The sequence below is a fragment of the Rattus norvegicus genome, chromosome 4 (assembly GCF_021556685.1).
Source record: "Rattus norvegicus strain SHRSP/BbbUtx chromosome 4, alternate assembly SHRSP_T2T, whole genome shotgun sequence".
NCBI classification, from domain to species: Eukaryota; Metazoa; Chordata; class Mammalia; order Rodentia; family Muridae; genus Rattus; species Rattus norvegicus.
The window spans coordinates 19,938,521-19,953,627 of record NC_141537.1 but is presented as its reverse complement, the minus strand read 5'-3'; the positions used below and the strand labels follow the sequence as shown (position 1 = coordinate 19,953,627).

The 15,107-nt window shown below is 37.8% G+C and overlaps 1 protein-coding gene across 6 annotated transcripts in view; it reads left to right on the top strand.

Moving 5' to 3' along the window:
- The window catches only part of Cacna2d1 (calcium voltage-gated channel auxiliary subunit alpha2delta 1), a 430,807-nt gene that overhangs the window by 304,993 nt on the left and 110,707 nt on the right, over positions 1-15,107 (top strand). For all 6 annotated transcript variants that reach the window (XM_087656129.1, XM_087656128.1, XM_087656127.1 and 3 more), the window contains 1 exon segment: positions 1,541-1,672. In XM_087656129.1, the coding sequence (XP_087512255.1) occupies positions 1,541-1,672 (132 nt within the window).

The window sequence follows — 15,107 nt, the reverse complement described above, 5'->3', positions numbered from 1 at the left end:
ACCTGTATATTGTTTAATCGTGGTTGCGTTTGTTGTAGCTTGTGGCTATTAAAAAGGCAGAAGAAAACATGTACAGAAATTAGAAAGTACTTCGAGGTGAATGAATTCATGGCCCAGAATATTAAAGCTGGTGGAGCACAGCTAACTTGTTGATTAAAGGAAGTTTCATTGCTATAAATGTGCACGCTCAAACGAGTTAAGGGCCCGCAGCAATTGCAATCACTTTAATCTTGGGAACACATGTAATTAAAGCCGTGTCTCCTGGGTTAGGTTTATGCAGTGGTTCTCATGTGTGTATTGACCCCAGCCTCATTCTGCTGATCTGCTGGGGCAGGGAACACAGGAACTCTCTACGCCACTTTATGCAAGGGAAAAGCGTCTTCTTTCCAGCGCTCTCTCTCTCTCTCTCTCTCTCTCTCTCTCTCTCTCTCTCTCTCTCTCTCTCTCTCTGTAGACTCTTATATATAGGCCAGCCTCTAAGGAGGATTTTTTGAACTCCTGATCTTCTGTAATTCACCTCTCAATTTCCCAAATTCTGCGACTATGTGTATTCACTAACAAACATAGTTTCTAGTGTTGAGAATCAAGACAAGGCCCTTGGATGTGCCCAACGGGTGCTGGCACATCCCCAGACTCCCAATGAAACCTTAACCACGCCAAATTTAGATGTAATGGTCATGGCAGCACATTATTTAAACACCATTTTGAATCATGGTCTCTTTGAAATTCTCTTTCAGGATACTCTTCTGAACTAGTGAGTGGCATGCCTTTGGAGCACCTCTCTAGATCCATAAAGAGTTTTAATTTGGTTTCAAAGTTAATAACATGGGTCCTTTTCATCAGCATGCTCTAGTTACTACCTGGATGAAGAGGAGAAATAGAAATCATTGCCTTGAAAAGTATTGACGATGCTAAGTAACCAGTTCCCAGTTTCTATTACTGATATTACCACATTTCCCAATGACTTCTACCAAACAGTGTGTACGTCTTTTGATATTATATAAGCACAGCTGATCAACACACTCATATTTTTTTTTTCGTTTTGTTCCTTCACTCTGGTACCAGGGTCAATTATATGGATATACCTCAGAGGATCAGTAGTACTTGAGGGTTGCTCTGTTTAAGCTCTGTGGTAGACTCCCTCTGAGAACACCAAGAGGTATAAACCAACTTTCTTCTCTTTATGTCTAGGGAACCCTTGGTACTTTCTGCCTGGGAATAATTTTATAGCAAGGATTGTTCAACAATGTTTGAAGTCACTTTATCTTGTCACAGCTCCGGGCATTACACACGAACCTAGTAGCTAGCACAGGTGTGAGAATATGTTGAACATTCTGCGATACCCAAGAAATCACAGTTACTCATTCTAAAATGTCCATCAGTCTGCCATCGTACAAAATCTAAAACCTAGTTCTAAGCTTAAGACTTTTGAGTTTTCAGTAAATTATAGTATTTTATAGCAGAAATAAGGGCAGGTAGCAAATTTAGAAAAAAATGTTATAACTTTGAATAAATCTTTGATTTTTCTTGTTTTTGTTAGCAACCATAGTGTTAAACGAACTCAACTGGACAAGTGCCTTAGATGAAGTTTTCAAAAGAAATCGAGATGAAGACCCTACATTGCTGTGGCAAGTGTTTGGCAGCGCCACCGGCCTGGCCCGATATTATCCAGGTAACTGTTTGGTGATAGAATATGGGGGATCCTGGGATTCCAGAATCAATCCTTTATGTTAATGGTCCTTTACATTGTAGGAAGATGTTGGTGTTGGTCATGTGGGCACTGCTAAATTCTCCAGTGGCTGTCCCATATGTCCCAGTACATACGGGCAACACTAATTTGATACAATGTGTTAAATAATTACTAACTATCCAACTAATAAGATTAGCATTAAGTTAGAATAATGGTGTGATTTTTTTCCATGAAGAAGTTTTGTAAATATAATAGAACACTTCTGAACCTCATACTATATTTTAAATGTTAAATATTATATATAAGGAGACTGAACTATAAAGGAAAAACAATACATATTTAAATAATAGACAGGTAGATGATAGATAGATAGATAGATAGATAGATAGATAGATAGATAGATGATAGATAATAGGTAGAAAGACAGACGGATAGATAGATGATAGATAGATAGATAGATAGATAGATAGATAGATAGATAGATAGACAGACAGGTAGGTAGATAGATAGACAGATAGATGATAGATAGTAGATAGATAGAAGATAGATAGATAGACATATAGATGATAGATAGATAGTAGATAGATTGCTAGATAGATAGGTAGGTAGATAGATAGACAGACAGATAGATGATAGATAGTACATAGATAGATTGATAGATAAATAGGTAGATAGATGATAGGTAGATAGATAGATAGATTGATAGGTAGATAGATGATAGATAGATAGATAGATAGATAGATATAGATAGATAGATGATAGATAGATAGATTGATAAAAGAGGAAACAATGATGTTGGGAAAGACATTAATGGCTTTGCTGGGAGTGAGGCATGGTTGGGATACAGTCAAATATCTAGCATACATGTTTGAAAGTGCCAAAGATCAATAAAATTGTTATTTTGGAAAAGAATGTAACATTGCACTAGCTTGATCATAATTACTTTAAAGTACCTCAGAAGTAGTGAGAAATGGTACCGGGAACGTGAACTAAAACACGGCATAAACCTGAAAAAGAAGTTATGCAGAAAGCCTGAAAAAAAAAATATGACTCAGATCCAGGTGTATAACCATTGCAATAATAGATAGACTTGTAGAAATATTTTGTATGGTTTCCCTCAAGAATCAAGTCTACAGTTGAAGTTCAGGTTTCAAAAGTTCTAGAGTTTTCCCTTTAACCAGGGAGTATGCATTTGTTAAAATGAGAGGTCTAGGAAATAATGTAGGAACACCCAGCTTCCTTTTGCTGTAGCAAGTTGCAAATGATTCTTAGGTCATCTTAGTTATGAGATATACTCAGTGAACATAGACACGTTTTATCAATTTAAATAAATATTTTGGCAATGCTCTTTATTTCTATAAGGGACTATATGAAGAAATAAACACTACTTACAACACAAAACAAAATTAATCATTGAGCTCCTATGGAAAGACTTAATGAAGCATCGATTTTGATTAATATTTGTATGTTTCCACAGTTACCTTCACCACATTCTTACAAATGCAACACACAATTTTTTCTCTCAGAGGACTGAAAAGATCGCATACCTTTCAGGAAACACGATAGAACCTCAGAACCTGTGTTTTGGATTTGTTGTTTTACTATTCGGGTTTACTAAATGTGCCTAACAAATGAATTTGTCATAGTGAAACATCAGGAAAAAATTAAATGAAATAACATTCAATTTTTTCCTTGCTTGGTATAGTAACAGAAACTAATTTAAGTGTTCAGGTATCGAGAACCAGTGAGGTCTTTATAACCTCTATGAGATTGCAAATGGAGGGTGGGGAAACAGCGATAATTACCTTTTCAGAGATCCAATAGACTAGCAAAGGGCAAATTTAAATTACCAGTAAGGAATCACAAGAATATCTCATATGTCAAGATTAGCATTAAGTTACATTAATAGCACAGTTTCTTCCATGAAGAAATTTTATACAGTATATCAAAACACTTCTAAAACTCATGCTGTCTTTTACATGTTAAATGTTATGTATAAGGAGACTGAACTCTAATGGGAAAAGCAACAGCACCTATGAACCCAATCTAGTCTAAAGGGCAAACTGAAAGTTCCCTGACAGAATCTGTGTCAAAAGACAAGATGGCAAAGTGCTAAGAAGGCCATCCAGTGTTGACTTCAGGCTTCTAGACAAGTATGCACAGGGAACTGCATTTGCACACATAAACACATACCCAAATTGAAAGCACCCCAAACTGCAAAATGTTATGGGACCTGGGAGATGGCTGGTGGTTAAGAACATGGGCTGCTTTTGCAGTGCCCCTGAATTCAGTTCCAAGAAGGCACATTTGACCCCTCTTCTGACCTCCATGGGTTCCAGGTATGTAGTCACAGTACCCATACATACTAAAAAGAAAAAAATAAAGTGAGTACAAAAGGGAAGACATGGCCACAGCAGTGTGTTTCCACTGTTCACAGCATTCACTTGAGGAAAGCATTAAGGAGAACAATAGAGGTTACACTCAGTTGATAAATAACAGAAAAAACGAAGAAAGCAACCTAATCATGGCGGAGTCATGGTGTCAGACCATCACGATGCATTGTGAGCTTGACCTGTAACTGTTTCTTCATTTCTCTATAGGTTTGCCAGCAAAAAGAACTTCTAGTTTACCTTAAATCTCAGAAAAGCAATGAGATGCTGTGACCTAAACTATGCTTCGTAAACATGTGCAATATGCTTTTACTTTTACGAGTACTGGCTTGGCTTGCCATTCGAACAAATGGTTTGTTGCACATCCCTTGGTCTTTGGCTGTTTGTGGTTTCAGGCTCCTTGTGTCTCCATTTGTAGCATCACAGAGCCCACACATCCATTACTTTACAGAATCATTATGAGGAGCCAACAAATTTTATTTCATGTGTAGACACTTCCTGTAACTCTAAGCTAAGCTACCTATATTTTATTTTCTCATGGGAATTCTTAACACAGAGTTAAAGAGTCGTTGCTTTTTCAGAATTTTAATCTTCTGAATCACAAAAAAATTTTAAAATAATTATTTTCACTGTTTGAATGCTATTTAAAGACCTCCCACAGTAGTATATAGCAAACGACTGTATTCTAAAACCACACATCACCTCCCACATTGGATGAGGTGACCTCGGCACCCGAATCAGAATGATGGTCCTTAAATTCACAGAAGGAAATGCATTAATATTCCTAGCATCTGGCCCAGATGTTGGAGAAAATCCGGATGGTCAGCTACCCACACAAATCTTGCTTCTCTGACTTACTTGACAGCAAGTAGTTACTCTATACAGTGATGACTCTGAAAAGTAGTTTGGTAATTTGTCGTTTAACTCCAGAATGTGTACTTAGGTTAAATAGCCTGCTCTCTCCTCTGCCAGATGTGTACAAGATAAACTGTGAAACCTAATCCTTTGTGTCCTTTCTCGGTTTCCTTTCTTGCCACCCTTGTTCTCCAGCCCTTTCCGTCTTCCATTTTGAAGGTAGATAGATTTATATGCTATAAAAGAAGGGAGGTTATCCTGGGAAGAACTTTTAGTTGCTAGTAAAATCCTCTTATACTTTGTATCCTTTGTCTACGTAACACCATAATTTACCGATTTCCTCAGAAACAACTGGAAATCTTTGAGCACGATGACCTTCAACATTATCTCTAGATGGGTCTAGATGGTAGCTTCTGCCCTGTCCACAGTCTTTGCTTTATAAGATATTTAGACCTGGTTCCCCTGCTTACCTACCCCTCACATTGCACAGATGAAGCTGATAAGCAAGGGGATCTCAGAGTAATACGAACAGGACTGGTTCCCAGTCTTGGGTGACTGGAGGACAGGAAATAATAAACAGATTAGTCAACAGATTCTACAGCTAAGTAAGAAGAAGATATTCTACTTTTTATTTTGTAGCACAGTCGAGTACTTTCAGGGAATGGTTATTGCAATGTGGGTTTCATTAGATGGTAGCAAAAATGCTTAATGTTACCGAAAAGAAATGGTAAAGCCTTAAGGGTAGAATATGGTAGCACCTTTATAGAATCCCTATGTAATATGCACATGCGCCAAAATATTATTCTTAATACTCATAAACACATATAATTATAATACTCAATTTAAAAGGAAAATAAAGATTATGAACCCAACCAACAACAGAAGGTGGTTGGAACTTATACGAGTTATGTCCTTATTGAAAACAGGCTAATTAGGAAATGTTTCATTTTTAAATTCTTTTCTCTGTACTCCTTGACCTATATAAATTAAGTTTAAGCTGTCAAAACTGCTCTCTTAAGCTAAAACTCTGTGAACCCTTAAACATTTTCCAAATCATTGTTGGGACAAGCTATTCTTTTCACCTGCTAATGTCTCCTGGAGTTGTAACAATTGCAACAACAAATTGAGATTATAATTAGGAGTCAGTGTCTCATTGAAATGTCAAAGTAGAGAGTACTTATCCTTTTTAGATAATTATGTTCTGTTCAAAGGAAAAAGAAACAGAAAAAGGTAGAATCTATCTCGTATGACATTTACCACCTGTCTTACTGAACACTTTGTCCACCCTGCTTGTTTGTCCCTTTCAAAGTGACAAGATTTTTTTTTAAATGGCACAATGTCTCCCCTTGTATCTTAAACTCCCAGGGTACATTTTCTTGGTGAGTCCTGAATTATTGTTGGAATAAACTGTAGCAGACGCTGAGTACTGAGTGTGTGGCCTGATACTGCTTCCTTTCCTGTTTGAATAGTCAGTTTCTCATACATTATCTGTGACATCTTGAGAATATACCTCAAACGGAATATGACAACATTTGAAGAATTGTGTCTTCAGTTTAGCTGCTGAAGGGTCATTTGATAAATTTCTAGAAATGGAGTAATGCTGGAGCTTCAATTTTGCCTGTAATATCAAAGAGCGCTGCTGCTGGCCCATTATTTTCAATGATACCTAAATTTTATCTATGTTTCTATCTATCTATCTATCTATCTATCTGTCTGTCTGTCTGTCTGTCTGTCTGTCTGTCTACCATTTTTTGTATAGAGCTTTGGTAATGAACACATGGTTTAACTATGTATATTTTTAACTTTTATTTATCACTATATAAACTCATTTTAAATAAGATTGCTACTTTTTCACAATAATTACTAAATTTCAATATGTGTCTATTGGAATTATTTGGGCTGCCAATTAAAAATTCCAAAAATTATATTTGGGAAAAACACTAGGGAAGTTTGTTTGTGCCACACATCAACTGTTAATACATGGTGGGAGCTGGTGATGAAAGAGCTCAGAGCAGTCTTCACCTTCCGTCTCACCTGTCTCATGAGTGGGCCTCCTCCTTAATGGCCAGCCAATGCTAACTCGGCCTTATCTGACTATACAGAACAATGTAGCTACCTTTTTGGAGAACTCAGAAACAACATGAAGCATTTCTTCTTGTAGGACACTGAACATAATGTAGTGTTCTCATGGACACAGACTCCTTGTCCATGACCATGTTCTCAGCCAGAAGGCCAGAGCTATGTTAACAGCAGACACAGGAACACTGCAGGTGAAGGGTCTGTCCTGACTGCCCACTGTGGTCATCTGTGCTTGTGGCAAATTGTTTCTACCTCACTGAAATCTAATCTAATTAATACACGAGAAGCCACGCACCTCCACATGTTGATCATGGTGCAGATCATTAAGTGATTAAGCAGCAAATAAATTAAGCTGACGGCAGTAATAGATTTCCTATGAAAGCTGAGAAAAGGAGTAATTAGGACCAACATCATCAGAGAGGCTTATGAACTATAGATTAAAAATCAATTCAGTGCAGAAAATAAAACTAAAAATGGGCAAAGGCTTCTAGAGAGAAAAAAGGGGGGATCACGTAAGAACACACAACGATGAACACATACTGGTGTGTCCAGTAGACTGTCCCAGGACAGGACACATTGAGTTCAATGACTGCCAGTGGCTGGATAGGAGGCCTTGAGGGTCACAATGATTGATGTGCAGGCATAACAGGATAGATAGTCTGGGTATTGGGTTGCCATGTGTGTGATTAGACAGAGGAAGTCTGTGGGATCATCCTCAGATTGCATTGCTAAGAAAGAAAGGACAGAATTTAGAGACCTGAACAATGGACCAAATAGTAATACAAAGGAGACTCCTTGAATTCAAAAGATAGAGACGTCAAAGAATTAGTACAAAATAGTAATGACTGACCTAAGTGTGTCTGGTAGGCGTAGATTTTAATTTGAGTAGAAGTTGGGATGTTAACAGCTTTTAGTATAAACAATGTCAGTGGTATTTTCATTTGGGGAGCAAAATGATGGATTAAGTTTTGAACATCAATGTTTGAGGTATAAAAGTCAGAAAGAAGGAAATAGCTTGACATACAGCTGAGCAACAGGCCCTATATTTTGAATTCTGCGCGTGTTTTGCCATGCACAGAAATGAGGGCGTAGTATTTGGAAGACTTAAAATAGTCCTGTGTTTGTCTAACATCATAACTGCATCTTTTATCTGAGCATCCTTACTCCCTGTGGCTCACTCAGATGCTCATGATAGCTGTTCAACTAAGGTCCTGGGCACAGTTGAACTGACTACAGGGGGTCTCTCATAGGTCATGGGGTAGGGCAGCTAAGGAGATGCTGATTTTAAAAAATGGAAGGTGTTTGTAATTCAACCAGGGGAAATAACTATAAAACACACCGGTGCATATTGCTAAACCCTTCAGCTGTTCCAACTTCTGAAATATCTCTCATTCCACACCTTATAGCATTTGTTTTTAGAAGCCTGCAGCTCTCTTTGGGGGGCTGATCGTCTTGTGCTGGGTGCATTTGATTAAGTAATTTGGGAGGATTTCGCCTACAACAGTGCAGACGCTATGCACTTCTGAGCGTTCGAGCTCCAGGAAGGAAAAGTTCCAAAGTTCCACCATCGTCACCAAATTCCAAAGACTTTTCCCTTGACTCATGAAATGGGAAATTTTCCTTGTAGAATCACACTTTTTTTGTCCTTAGAAGTTTATCAGAACTTAATAAAATGGGGACATTTTCATTGTCAGAGTTAGAATTTTTCCTTTGGAAACATATCTCGCATTATTTTCCAATAAATCGTCCCCTTCCATACTTCATAAAACTTACTGTGCCCTGCCTTCTTGAGCTACTTAAAGGATTAAACATGCGTGAGCATTCTTTTTATTGACTCGAAACTTAAACATGTAACTTGCCACTACTAACGATTAGTTCTCCTGACAGCAAAATTCTATCCGAAGAAGTTCCATGTGGTACACTATACACTAGGTTTTAAAAATTATAGTTTGTATCCACAGAGCTGTGTCTCTATACATTTGTGTAGTCGAGCAAAACAGAGAGGGTAGGAGAGTGGAGACAACAGTGTCCTTCTCCTGACTGTCATTGTCTGATCAAGTCTCATTGCTCAGAATACAAGTTTAAATCTAAAGACATTTCCCTAGGGCAGATGAGATAGTTCAGCAGATAAAATGGCTTGCTACGCAAGCCTGGCCATGTTTATTTAAATCCTAGAACACATGTAACAGTGGAAGGAAAGAGCCTACTCACAAAGTTGTCTCCTGGCCTCCACATAAGTGATGGGGAGCTAGTCCGTGCACACACACACACAAGTCACATATAACAACAACAACAACAACAACAACAACAACAACAGCAACAAATAATAGCAATAAGTTAAAATTTACTACTAGGTTGAGATATAAAGGCTAGGCAACTGAATTAAAGCTGATCATATAAAAATCTTATTTATGAAGGAAAAAAATCTTAAAGGCAAGTCATCTTTCTAATAGCCCTTGGATAGAAAACTTACAACGAATTTAAAGACAAAAAGAGGTGTAAAAAAATGACTAGAGGGTGATTTGTGAAAATCTGATGATGAGTTCTGTGTGACAAGGCACACACGATACTTTCACACAGTGCCATTTGCCTTTCTGTGCCATGTAGACCATTCAAAGACTGCCACAGCCTTCGTGTCCAGTGGTCATCCTCATAACAGCTCAGCCTTTATTTTGCAAATGTTGGTAGCTGTTTCCTTCTTTAACTTAGTATTTATTCCATAAATCTCTCTTCCCTTTCAGTATCTGTGTGTTGGCTTATAAAGTTCTCTGGTCATGTGCTTGTCATCTACCACTGAAAATGAAATGTGAATATAACCTTCCACAAACAGACTTTTCTAAGATCATTTCTTCATTCATTCCCTTGGAGAACTTTGATTCGTTTGTATTAAAACTGGTATACCATTTTATAGTACTTCAGAAACTATTCGTCTAAACACCAAAATCTATGTAACCATGCTTAGAGTTAGTTCACAATGTACTTTTATGCTCCATAGCACACAACACAGCGACTTTCATGTCATGGAGAGTAGTAGCTATTGATTAAGTTAAACTGCACTGTTTTAGTCCATTGGAATTGAAAGGAGGGATCACAGTAGAATTTCAGGAAGTGCATAGTATCTTTAGTGGTCAAGCAACTTATCATGACTTTCTTCCCATGTTCAAAACACATTCACCTCCTTCCCATAGATGATGCAACATCCCAGTAAGTTTGTTCATACAGTTGATAATCAGAGCTGTCTGGACCATATGCAAGCCTCTCTCCATAAGAGATGACATTTATTAGTTTGACTCTTAACCATATATCATTTGAGTCCAATGTAATACACAGGTGCTGACTCTGTAAATAACTATAAGACTCCAGTGTAGAAAAACAGAATGATACAATACAGGCCACCTACTGATCTGAATGTTTAATTCATTACATCTGTGGAGAAATTCAAATACCTCCTAATAAAGAAGGCTTCCTAAGTAGCCTGTGTCAGTGCTTGTATTGTGTAGGGCTACAAAATTATTTAAAATGTTAAAATATCATGCATGATGTGACTGAAAGAGTAATTGAGACACACCAGTTTTCGTATCTTGTTCTTTTCTGGTGCAAGTCTAGAACCCAAAGTTGTACTGGCATATGAATAGTGTTTCTTCAGATAATACCTGCAATATTCTTTAGCGCTATGAATAGCACTGTCAGTGCCTAGTAGCTGGATTTCCAGTTCTTTTATTCCAGTGAGTTCCTGGTATAATTTAAATTTGTTAGAGGTTTATTATATAACCCCAGCTGGCCTGTGAAGTCCAGAGTTATCTTGAATTCCCAGATCTGCCTGCCTCTGTCACTCTAATGCTGAATTAAAAGGCCTATTTGAAGACATTGCTTACTAAAGAAAGTTTGCTATTATATTAAGAGTGCATGCAGCACATGCACACAGACTCTCTCTCTCTCTCTCTCTCTCTCTCTCTCTCTCTCTGTCTCTCTCTCTCTCACACACACACCACACAGAAAGAGAGAAGGGGGAGAGAGAGGGAGGGGAGGGGAGGAGAATGGGAAGCTAAGAAAAGAACTAAGCTTTTTTATTATAGATGGGCATGAAACTGTCAAAGGATAAAGGAGAGAAAAAGTAGACTTTCCTAATCCTTAAATTGTCTGTCTATACCTGCGGCAGAGGTTGATAGCTGCTCATAGGATTCTGCTATCCATTTAAATGTATCCTTTTGCAAATGATAACTTGATTGAGAACTTAAATTTTTTAAAGTCCCTCTCCATCTGTGCTACCCAGAGCCAGTTCAGGCTAGGCCCCACGAATGAAAGAAGTCTGTCACTTCAAGCCTCACAGTGCAATGACTTGGTTCTGCCTCATCCTCAGTTCTTTTCTAGCTCAATGGCTTGGGAGGCCTTGGGATTGAAAGGCTGTCAGAAACAATAACTTTGGCTGTCCTAGACCTCTGTATAATTGCTTATATTTATATCTCTATCTATTATATCTATCATCCATCCATCTGTCTAATTATATCATCTATCTATCTATCTATCTATCTATCTATCTATCTATCTATCTATCATCCATCCATTATCTATCTATTGATCTATCTATCTTTCTATGCACCATCCATCCATCCACCTATCAATCATCTATCTATCTACCTATCAGTCATCTATCTATCCATCCATCCACCCATCTATCCATCTATCATCTGTCTGTCTATCTATCTATCTATCTATCTATCTATCTATCTATCTATCATCCATCCATCCACCTATTATCTATCTATCTATTGATCTATCTATCTTTCTATGCTCCATCCATCTACCTATCAATCATCTATCTATCTACCTATCAGTCATCTATCTATCTATCCATCCACCCGTCCGTCCGTCCGTCCATCTATCTATCTATCTATCTATCTATCTATCTATCTATCTATCTATCTTTGTCTCCATTGTTGTTCGTTTTGAGACCATTCTCACTATGGAGCCATGACTGGCCTGGAACTCACTATATAAACCAGAATAACCTTAAACTTACAGCAGTCCACCTGCTTCTGCTATGCACTTGCTAGGATCCCATGTGTGTGCCACCACATTCACCTTTGAAGTAGAATTTCTGATGCACATGAGTAGTAATGCCTGAGAATTCTAAATGACAAATAACATTACCATGGTAAAAAGTAGATATTCGAAATCATACTTTGAGACATTTCCTTCTATCAAAACTAATTGATTAGTCTTCCTATCTTTTTAAGTGTTTCAAAGATAAATCGAAATGAAGAGGTCAGCCATTTTTCTTTCTCAATCCTCTGGTACTTCAGTCTTCGTATCATACCCACACTCATTTAAACAGACGAATCTTCCCGGCCCCCACACCCATTCTGGAACTGTGGTGCAAACTAGGAACTGTGGAGATTCTATTCTGGAATGGTAGTAACCGGAAGTTCTGATAGGTGTATAGGACAAGTTGAGTCAATTAAGCTTCTTCCCTTAAAATAAGTTTATTGTGTTGTAATGTATCATGTGTCTAATGTTCTGTAGCACATGACAGAGGCAAGCCTATCATTGTTGTGCATCAGTGGCATTCTGTCTACCTGAAAAGAAGAGCTGTGGGGATGATTCAGACATTTTTGAGTCTATAAAATGTACTGTTGTTTTAATTTGGTTGATATTAACACTATGAAAGTCCTGCAGAGTTAATAAAAAAGCAATATTTCTGATGTAACCAAGCGGAAGTGCAGTAGCTGTCATTTGAAGCTCTGTTTCTACCAAGAGACATAGTCTTCAACATGTGAGATGAAAAATGGATGCTTTTTATCATTAGGCAACATTTATGAAACAAGGGCATCAAAATCTGCACGCCTCCTTAAGATTGTTTCTATCGCACATGATTTTTATGCTTTGAGTTCATGTACAGGGACCAATGACCTGTCTAAGGGATCAGAGAGCTGCTGTAGTGCACTCTACCTATCACGTAAAATAGAATAATCCTGCAGTGGATTTAGTGGAAGATAAACTACAGCTCATTTCTTTTTGGTCCGGGGAAATATCCCCATAAATGAACATTACCACCTTCAATGAAACGATCCATTCAGAAACTAGATAACCATGCTGCACTGTTTCGAAAACCCTCTCCAGCCATCTTTAAGTCTTAATGGAACGCCAAAGGTACATTTGAAATGAAAAATATTCCCCCTTTTTCCTTGATTTGAGGATCTCTTCTCTTCTTTCCAGAAGTGTAGTTTTACTGTGAATGGTTATGAAACATTATTTGGAGAAACTGCAAAATATAGTCACTTTTTTCTTTTCTATTTTATCTTCCATAATTTTGAGCTTGGGTAAATATCATGCCACTTAAATATGATGATGAAATTTTACATGCTAAGTAGTAATATCACAGAAGAGTTTATATTATTTAATTAAACCATGATATAAATAATTTAGTTTAGTTGTGTCCTACTTCAAGACAACTTATATGACATTAACATATATATGTGTTAAATATATGTCATCTAAGATTAGCAGTATTATTAAAATTTAATGTTCTTATTCTTAGTGTAAATTATAGCTTTTCAATTTTCTTGTGTCTTTAAAGAAATATATACATTTTATGGCGCATAATAATTCCTGTTAGTAGTATTTATTTATCCATCTCAGTGAAAGCAAAAGTCTTACACTAATATTCTCCATAAAGAGTTAAGAAGCCTATGGCTACGGACATGGCTCGGGGAAAGAGGGTTAAAACATGTGTAAACATGACAACGTACCAGGGTGCAGATCCCTAGACTTCATGTAAACACTGTGTAGGTTATGTTGGCTCAAAAGGTGGAGACTGGTGTCCTCAGAACAAGCTGGATAGCAAGAGTAGCCATTTTGCTGAGTTCTGGGCTTGACTGTGACTGTCGCCTTAGTGAGTTAGGTTGAGAAGCCATGGAGTATGATCTGAACATCAGCCTAGGGCAACTGCATGCACCTAAACATGTGTGGCCATCCCTTGCAAAAAGGGGGAAAAATCAACAAACATCAGAGTATCGGAGTCATTGCTGGGATTGTTCAATCCATGGCTGCTGCTCAGACATTGACTATTGGCAGTAATCACAGTCTCAGCGGCTTTGTGCATTTCTCTTAGCTTTGGATCAATTGGAAGGGAGAGAGAGAGAGAAAGAAAACATGGTTTTATTGACCAGGGATATTTTATTGTTAAGAAAGAATTATTCACTATAACTTGGGAAGTCGCTCAGAGAATAAGACTACTTGCTTCACGATCTTAAGAACCCGAGTTTAAACCTCCAGCATAAAAACCTGGGTGCAGTTGTGAACCAGTTATCCCAGAATTGTGGGAGGGGCTGAATTAAAAGGCTTGCTGGCTCCCGGTAAGTAGTGGTCCAATAGTAGATTCAGTGTATTACTTTAGCCTGCAGGAGTTCAAAGACGTGTACCTGTACATACATTGGCGTTTTCACCACGATTATATGCCACACCAGACGTGAACGTGCATGCATAAACAACTTTTTAAAGAATTTTGACTCTAATAGGGATTGGGAAGAGAAGGTTTGTTAGACTTTCAGAGTTCTATAAAGAAAGTACAAATACCAGGCATATGATAAGATGATCTAATCTATAGCTCCCTGGGAGGTTGAACTAAAGTCATAAAGGAGATGTTAATGGCCCAGTACTCTGTCCTGAGATTCTAATCCTCTTCTGGAGACATGGGCGTATTCCCAGAATGCAGGTAAGTCCCAAAATGCAGTGGCCACTTTGGTGGAATTTGGTAGACAATGACTCTTTTCTATTTCTGATGTTAACCAGAAATTGTTCTCTACTATAACAACAACAGCAACAAACATGAGGGAGGTCCTCAGGATAAGAACTCATGTCAGTAAGCTATTGCTGACTATCGGGATCTTAGTGGAGCTTCAGAATCTTCCAGAACAAGGAGAAATAGGGGAAGCATAAAACAGTAGTAGCTAAGTCTGAAGGACACATGCACTGCAGCAGACAGACACCAGATAATGTGTTCACAGGAAGAGACCATGAGATAAGAAATGACATACCTCAGGAAATACACCTTTCTCATTCGGTGTCCTTCCTCATCTGCACATAGTATATGG